At 48.5% G+C, this 8,362-nt stretch overlaps 1 protein-coding gene across 1 annotated transcript; it reads right to left on the reverse strand.

Annotated features, from left to right (window-relative positions):
• Nucleotides 1-676: 676 nt before the first annotated feature.
• Nucleotides 677-7,534, reverse strand: C922_01788 (myosin ATPase; the record flags this gene model as incomplete). The annotated part of the gene is made up of 6 exons (XM_008817391.1): nucleotides 677-775; nucleotides 1,015-3,336; nucleotides 3,394-4,373; nucleotides 4,503-6,803; nucleotides 7,132-7,243; nucleotides 7,433-7,534. The coding sequence occupies 6 exons, from the start codon at nucleotides 7,532-7,534 to the stop codon at nucleotides 677-679; spliced, it is 5,916 nt and encodes a 1,971-aa protein (XP_008815613.1).
• Between the last annotated feature and the right edge of the window lie 828 nt (nucleotides 7,535-8,362).

Raw genomic sequence — 8,362 nt, forward strand, 5'->3', positions numbered from 1 at the left:
CCGGAACATAGCACGCAAAAAATATCCTAACATGGCAGGAGGGGGAGCACTACGCTGTCCTGTTGCGACAGAAGGACGAAGCACAGTAAGAAGCGAGTCGAGAGGATGAAGAAAAAAATAATAAGCCAATCCTCTCCGCGAATGGGTTAAAAATGGGGAGGCGATCATAAAACAACGGGGTAGCAAAAAAGTGTTGCCCCATTTAAAAGGTGTGGCATTATATGATGCCCAATTTGTAAAAAGCACATGGTGGGAGGTTCCCCCAAAAAAAGAGACTGGTAGAAGTTGTTCCCCCCCTTTGGGAAAGTTTGAAGGAGAGTAACAGTAGGGCGGTGGACGACAAATTGAAAGTGCGACGAGAGAAAACGTGATACAGGGACAACCGGGGACACACCCGATTCACCTCAAAAATGGGAAAAAAAGGAAAAGAGAAAGAAAAGAAAATCGTGAATTCGTTTTTTTTTTTCTTTCGCAGCTGGGGCAGCGCGAACCGATCTGCTGCATGCCCTCCTTGTAAGGCCTCTCCTGGGGGGAAGCCAATCGGAGCATGCGACTTAAAAGGACATATGGTTTGGCCCCCGCTCCCTAAATGGACATATGACTTGTCCGCCACGCCCTAAATGGACATACGGTTCGGCGCGCGCTCCCTCGCGCGCTCCCTCGCGCTTACACGCCCCTACACGAAAGCCCGCCTCCAGAAGACCACGTTTCCCTTAGAGTCGCCTGACACCATGAGCGTGTCGATGTCGTTTACCACCACGGCCATGACGGGTGCCTGCGAGGGGGAGGGGAAAATGAGGAGATGACAAAGAGGGGATAATCATGAGGGGATAACAATGAGGAGTGACAATTGGTGTAACGAGGAGGTCGGACACCTCGTCTGTCCCTGTCTACCCCGCGTCTACCCCACGTCTACCCCACGTCTACCCCACGTCTACTCTGTGTGTTCTAGGCGTGTTCTCCGCGTATGCTCCGCTTCTACACCGCTGCAAGTGCGATGTGTGCCTCCCCCACCTTGTGATGTTTTAAGAAGACGAGTCTGTAGTTGGACTGCGGCAAGAGGGAGCAAATGTATATGTTTCCATCCTCGGAGCCGGAAATGACCCAGCCACCCCCGAACGTGGAGTAGCTGTTTCGGATGGGAAGCAGCGCGTGATTAATTCGAATTCGATGCTTAACGGATAGGCTTGTGAGGACCACTCCCTTGGACGCATAAACACATTCGATTATTCCCATATGATTGTCACAGGAGTTAACAATGATGAGAGGACAATCCAGGAGAGGCTGTTTGGGAACAAATCGGATACATGTTATCGGTGAAAGGGAGAAAAGTAACTTGAATCGAATTTCTAGACGTTCATTGTGGACGATTTGTAAGATATATATAGTGCCATTCTTGGATCCAGCAAAGATATTAAGTCCCGTGTCATCCATCTCTAGTGTCCTAATTTCACTTTCCAGTTTGATTTTCTGATTAACATGACCGGTGTTTACGTTTACCATGCGAAGGAGTGATGTGCAGTTGGAACAAAGGAAGAGGTCCAGATTGGTAGGGAGCAACAGAACGGATAGAGTTGCCGAAGAGTCCGAAAAAACTTTCAGTAGGAAACCAGTGGTTACCTCCCATATCTTTATGGTGCGGTCAATTGAGGAGGAAATGATTTTCTCTTCTGTGAATGTGAAGACGAGGCACGTGATGGCTTTCTTGTGCCCCGACAGTTTGGTTAGCAGCTTGGCCGACGTGATGTTCGCGTTGTCCTCGCAGTGGGGATCGGGAAGATCGCTCGGGCCGCCAACACCACTAATACCGGTAACACCGCTGCTCAGACCGCTTCCTCCACCCTGGTAGAAGTAGTGCCCGCCGTGGGCGCTCTCCAGGGGGGTTCGCAAACACTTATAAATGTAGATGAGTCCGTCCTTGCACCCCACGGCGAGCAGCGTGTGCATTTTGTCTATGGAGTCTCGTCCGATGAGTAAATAAGTGATGGGTACACTGCCCTTGAGTGTGATTTCATAAATGGGCTGCAGACCTTTCCCCATCTCTGCATTATACTTTCTGCTACCATATACGTAACTATTTAACGGCATGGACTCTCTCAGAAACTGGATTTGTGGATTCTTTTTCTGATTGACACTATAAAGGGATTTAAATGAGCTAACCATGGAATACATACTGTTTTGTTTGTTTGGCTGACTCTTGTGTTGGTCTCTCTTCGGTGTGAAATAGTTTGGAGGGTATTCCTCCTCGGGGGGTAAATTCAGATGATTCACATGGAGGGGTGTTTTTTCGATCAGGGATTTTTCCCTCTGGTCTATTTTATGTGCATGTTGATATGCATATGCATGTGCAGATGCACCACCGTTGTAGTCGTCTAGAGGGAACGTCTCGCCGATCTGTTTGGCGAAGTGGTGCCACGGAAAGATATCATCCTTTCTGCGCATGTGGGATGTCTGTCCAGGAAAGGAACATAGGTAAGACTCCGCCCCACAGACGTAATTATTCACTATGTCGTATATGTCCAATGCCTTCACATAAGAAGCACTGCATGCTTTTGCCACCCTCAGGGAGTAAGAAACATCACAGGTGTTCTCTTTCATATTTATTTTCTCATTAAATATGTTTTCTAGTAAATACAGTTTGGTCCTTCTTTTTACATTTGTTAGGGCCGCTTCCTGAAGGAGATGTAACGCTGGATGAATGGAATCACTGTTGCTTGAGTCGAAAACTACGACGATGCATGTAGAACTTTTTACCAAATTGAACAAACCTTCTTCTGCACTCCTGCTACAACTATACATCCAATCGCATATTTTTACTGCACAGGATTTATGTGTCACTACATATGTGTCGTAAACAAACGAGTTGCTGTCGTCTCCACTTTTTTTTTTATTTTTTCGTAACAGATTGAGGTTTATTTCGTCTCCGATTCGGACGAAGAGATCTTCCAATAGGCTCGTCTTTCCCACCCCCTTCGGGCCGCACATCAGTATGTCCACGTCTCTTCCATTCTGTCGGTGAGTTGTTCTTCGCGCGTTCAGTTGCTCATCGTGCAATTCGCCGCTCTGTGGGGTTCTCTTCTCTGTAGACTGCTCCGTCCAAGTCTCACCCTGCTGTTTTATAGCGCGCCACTCCACACCCCTCTGAAGCAATTTGGCCGCCTCTCCACTTTCAAGCCCAACATCATTCTGCTTAAAATGGGACATAAGCCCGAGGAGCTGATTGTAACGTTCATTCAGCGTGTTGTTTTTCTTCAGATATTCCTTGTTTTCCCATTCCAGTTTTTTTATTTTGCTGAGGAGGTTCTCTATTTCGTCGGTGTGTGGAAGTGTGCCCATCTCGTGAGGGGCGGCGATGATTGAAGACGCCGTGGTGATGGCAGACGCGGTAGTAACGGGAGACGTGGTGATTTCGAGAGACGCGGCGATTTCGGGAGACGCGGCGATTTCGGGAGACGCGGCCGATCCCTCCGCTGCAGTTTCCTCCCTGCGGGGTAGAGGGGATACCCTTATCCTCGTGCATTCCATGGGGACCTCACTGCTGGATGGCGCATTCGCCTGAGCCAGCCTCTCCATCAATCCCTTAATAACATTCTCATTGTCCCGGTTGTTCCTTTCGAGTAAGTCGACCCTCTTGGTTAGCTTCTCCACACTGGCAAAGGCTTTCAGCAGCTTGTTCTCAGCTTCCATCTTTTTTTTTCTCTCTTTTTCTATTTCCTTTACTAAGCATTGATTTTTCTGAATAAGTGCTCCGACTTCTTTGGCTTCCTCCTTTAGTCTCCTCAGCTGCCTCCTGGCTAGGATTCCTTTCCACTTAAGTTGGATTTTTTTGACTGCTCGTTTCATGTCAGCCAAATGTCTCCTCTCCTTGTGCATCTTCCACGTCGCTTTAATGAGGCTCGCATAGTGGTTAATTCTATACTCCTTGTAATGCTTCCTAGCTAAGCAGCCTCTCATGTGTGCCTGTATAATCGCCGCGGATCTTCTCTTGTGCAGGAAAGCTTTTCTAATGCTATATCCATATATGTGTCGACAGATCAGTTCGGTGGCTCGCTCCACTTTAGTGCGCTCATTTCGAATGATCAATAGGATGTGTCTAGTCCACCTTTGCAGCAGCACCACTTTTCTCTTCATCGTCAGGAAGAGTTTCCTCTGTCGGTACGCTTTGTAGTTCTTCTGTACGATTACTGCCTGCGCGGATCGGAAGTCGCTTCGCAGCGTAGACAGTACGTTGTACGCGTCGCTCTTGAAGAAGCACAGAGATTTTCCCACCGCCCAGATGAGGGCGTGATTAGCGGCGTCGTCCTGGTTAGCGGCGTTGTCTTGGTTAGCGGCGTTGTCTTGGTTAGCGGCGTTGTCTTGGTTAGCGGCGTTGTCTTGGTTAGCGGCGTTGTCTTGGTTAGCGGCGTTGTCCTGATCAGCAGTGTTTTCCTTCTCAGCAGTGTTGACCGTGCTGGAGGCGTCTGCTTTACTATGACACGTGGCTTCATGACCCCCAATAGAACCCTTGCTCACCCCCCCCCTGACTGCGGCCTCCTCCATCTGGTGCCGTTGCTTCGCCGCGACCAGCGAGCTGATCAAATTCTGTATGGCGTCGCACTGATGCAGCTGCTTAAGCACAAAGGTGGCCTTCTGCGCCCAGGATTTGGTCTCATAATCACGAAACAGCTTCTTCCCTTCCTTGGGTAGCAAAATGGAGTAGTCCTTAACGCAGTCTGTGTGTGTAAGTCTTACCGGGTACCCAGAACGGCTAACCTTTATGGCTTGTAACACCCCCCCGTACTTGAGCTGCTCATTCACAGAGACACGATCGAAAATGTCCGGCACGTTCTTCGAATTAGGTTTAATGCATCTTATAAAATGAGGTTCAGTCTCTTTGATTCTTCCCATCAGCTGATGAAGCTGTTCCTTAAATTCACTGGAAACGGTTTGAAGTCGTTTTTTCTCCACATTTCTTCGTAAATGTTTGTAAAAAAGGGAAGACGTGTATTCACTCTGGCTGTGGAGTAGTACCTTCTGTACATCGGCCGACAACTGGTCTTTATTCTTTTCCAAAAATCCAGATGAATTGTACGTAACCTTTCCAGCAAAGTGGATAATCACAAAAGAGGAGGGGTCCGTCTTCACAGCCATAAATCGGTTGGTTCGAGTACCAACGGGGGAAGAATGCTTGCTAATAATTTTACTGCAGAACGTTTTGTCCTTCCCGGATGGCACGTAACATTCCTCGTCCAGCATACAGAACACACCATACGGTTTGGATTCAAGGAGATTCACCGAATCGGCATTGTCGGGGAAGTCTAGTGGGTCCCACTCGATTCCCTCATCAATGTATAGCTTCTCTTCGCACTTAAATATGAAGTTGTTGAAAAACTGTTGCAAGCATTCATTTGTGTAGTTGATGCACAATTGCTCGAATGAATTTACTGCAAAAGATTCGAACCCAAATATGTCCAGAACGCCACAGAATAGCAGATTCGTGTCTTCTAGAAATCCTACCGATTCGTTTGTTCTTTCGACGACCTTTAAAAATAGACATCCATAAATGGCTCTGGCTAGTGCATCCCTCACATCGTTCGCTACGATTGCATTCACTGGCTTTTTGTAGCATTCATTATTCGCTACAATGGTTCTGTAACAGAGCGCGTTTTCCAATTCTTCTGCATCTACATCTAAAAAAGATGCAGCTTTTTTCAAATCGGATAGAGAATCGTCCAAAATTCGACACTCTTCCTTACTTTCGTCATTACTGAATAGGACATTGCCGAGATATAGGATCCCTTCTAGTACACGGAAAATCTGGTGCTGCTCCGCTTCCCTTATGCCGATGGTCTCCATGGCGTATACTGTCGTCTCGAAGAGCTCCAGCTCGTTGACGTCGCTCAGCTCGTGCACGCTGGACTTTGTCAGGTAGCGGAAGTGCTCGTGGCTCTGGAAGCCACTCAGGTTTATGCTCATCGGCTTCGCCCCCATGTGGGGGTCCCTGTACTTCTCCGTCGCGGGGAAGCGGTACTCGCGGGGCGGCTCCAGAGAGGAATTAGCAGAATTAGCGGCGTTATCGGGGTTGGAAGCGCTCCTAGGAGGTTGGTCAATCGCTTCGTTAGGCGGTCCACTCACCACTTGCCTTGCCACTTCCTTCTCTGCCTCCCTTGCTGCTGCACAGAGCTGGTAAAAAATGTGGTAGTTGCGCTCGCCCTCCTGCTGGTAGCAAACGCGCACCTTCTCCAGAAGGTAGGTCCGGATCTTCGCGCCGCACAGCTTCCCTTTCGTGTAGTACTGACCCGCCCCTTTTCTGTCCACAGAAAATTGCAATTCGATGTATTTCCCAAAGCGACTCGAGTTGTCATTCCTCAGCGTCTTTGCATTCCCAAATGCCTCCAACAGAGGATTACTCTCTAATATCTGGCACTCAATGAGGGATCTCTTTTTAATGTCTGAACCTGCACAAGCAAGAAACTTCATCACGTATTTTGTCGATTCTGTCTTCCCTGCACCAGACTCTCCACTTATTAATATGGTTTGAGGTTTATTATGTTGACACATGCCTAAGTATGCACTGTTGGCGGTGGAGAAGATGTGTGGGCTTTTGGACTGAATCGGTTGCACATGTTTAGCTAGCATGCTGTCTGTGTAGAGATCTGGAATCATCTTAAATGGGTTCACCGCGATCAGAATCGGTCCAGTGAGAGTATATATTTCGTCAATATCGAAGCGGAGATTCAAGCTGTGAAGTATGGATGCTTCGTGGAGGTGCGTCAGATTCGTTAAGTCCGCGGGGGCGGAGAGACCGCTCGAGTCGAATACGTCTGAGGAGGGGAAGAGGAAAAGAAGAAGAAGATGAGGAAGGAGAGGAAGAAGGGGAAAAGAAGAATAAGAAGGGGAAGAAGACTAAGATGGGGAAGAAGATTAAGATGGGGAAGAAGACTAAGATGGGGAAGAAGACTAAGATGAGGAAGAAGAAGAAGATGAGGAAGAAGAAGAAGATGAGGGAGAAGAGGAAGAAGAGGAAGAAGGGGAAGAAGACTAAAATGAGGAAGAGGAATAAGACGATTCGCTAATCCTGGGGGGGAACAACATTTTGGGGATGCTGGACGACTCACGCTGCGCGTACTCATCGGGGCGCGCATAACGCACCCAAATTTCTAAGGTAGAACTCGTCCTTCTCCTTCAGCACAACGATCTCGTCATCCTCCGTCTTGGCCACGAGATCCGTTTCTTCCTTTATGATTTCGGCGCAGACCCACACCTGACAGGGGAGCGGTTAATCGGGAGAGGTTAATGGGGGTCGATAAACTGACTGGCAGCTAACTTGTTTGCGTGCTTCGAACAGCGCATCCACGTCGCTTGGACTAGGAGCAACCGGTAAGGCGCTCAAAAAAGGGAAAACAAAGAAAAGCTGCATCTGAGGAAGACAACCTAGTAACGACATCGGTACGACCATGCATCGGAGCTCTTTCTCATGGTTGAGAAAATTTACCTTTTGTTTATCCCTGACGAAGATCTTCGTCCCGATGACGCACTTATTAACAGAATCCATGAGGTGAGGTGAGGTGAGGCGAGGCGTGGTTCACATTCGTCTTTGTCTTGGTCAATCCCTACAGGTGCAACGTGGTTTTGGCCGGCGGGGTCGTTCCTTCAACGGGGCCCACCTTCTGTGACGTGGGGTACGCCGCTATGGAAGGGGCTACTATGGGGGGTGCGTTGATGAGACGACACGTTGATGAGACGGCACGTTGATGAGACGGCACGTTGATGAGGCGGCACGTTGATGAGGCGACACGTTGATGAGGCGACACGTTGACAAGATGACTGGCTCGCAGGACGACTCGCTAACAAGACGCCACTTTGCTCCTGAGTGCCCCCCTCCCCCTTATGAACGCCGTAGGGCTGACTCTCTGGTGAGGGAAACTGCGGATTACGCTACAGGGAAGGGGAAGTGAAAGGAATCCATGTGGGAGGAAAAGTCCCAGGTGAGAGATACACTGGTATACCATTCAGATCCTTCTACGCATGCACAGAACATTCATGTCGGGTAGGGAACAGAGCCGACCCTTTTTTTTCAATCCACATTTGTGGACCCCCTCTCCACCAACATAAGACGAACAAAAATGACATCCACTGAGTGGTACGGGATTGTTCTTTCGTCTATGTCCATGGAATTCTCATCGTTTCTACTTTGGTTTCTATATGCTGTCCTACCTGGTGTGATGGTCAACAGATGGAACAAAACCAGCGCTGTCACCCCTGGGGGGGGTCCGCTTCCTCCTCGGAAGATTAAACGACTCACTTAGGGAAGATGTTTGCGCATGGGTAAACTCAATGGAATTAAATAAAAAAAAAAAAAAAAAAGTGCAGTGAAAAGAGG

This window comes from Plasmodium inui, assembly GCF_000524495.1.
Source record: "Plasmodium inui San Antonio 1 unplaced genomic scaffold supercont1.6, whole genome shotgun sequence".
NCBI lineage: Eukaryota > Apicomplexa > Aconoidasida > Haemosporida > Plasmodiidae > Plasmodium > Plasmodium inui.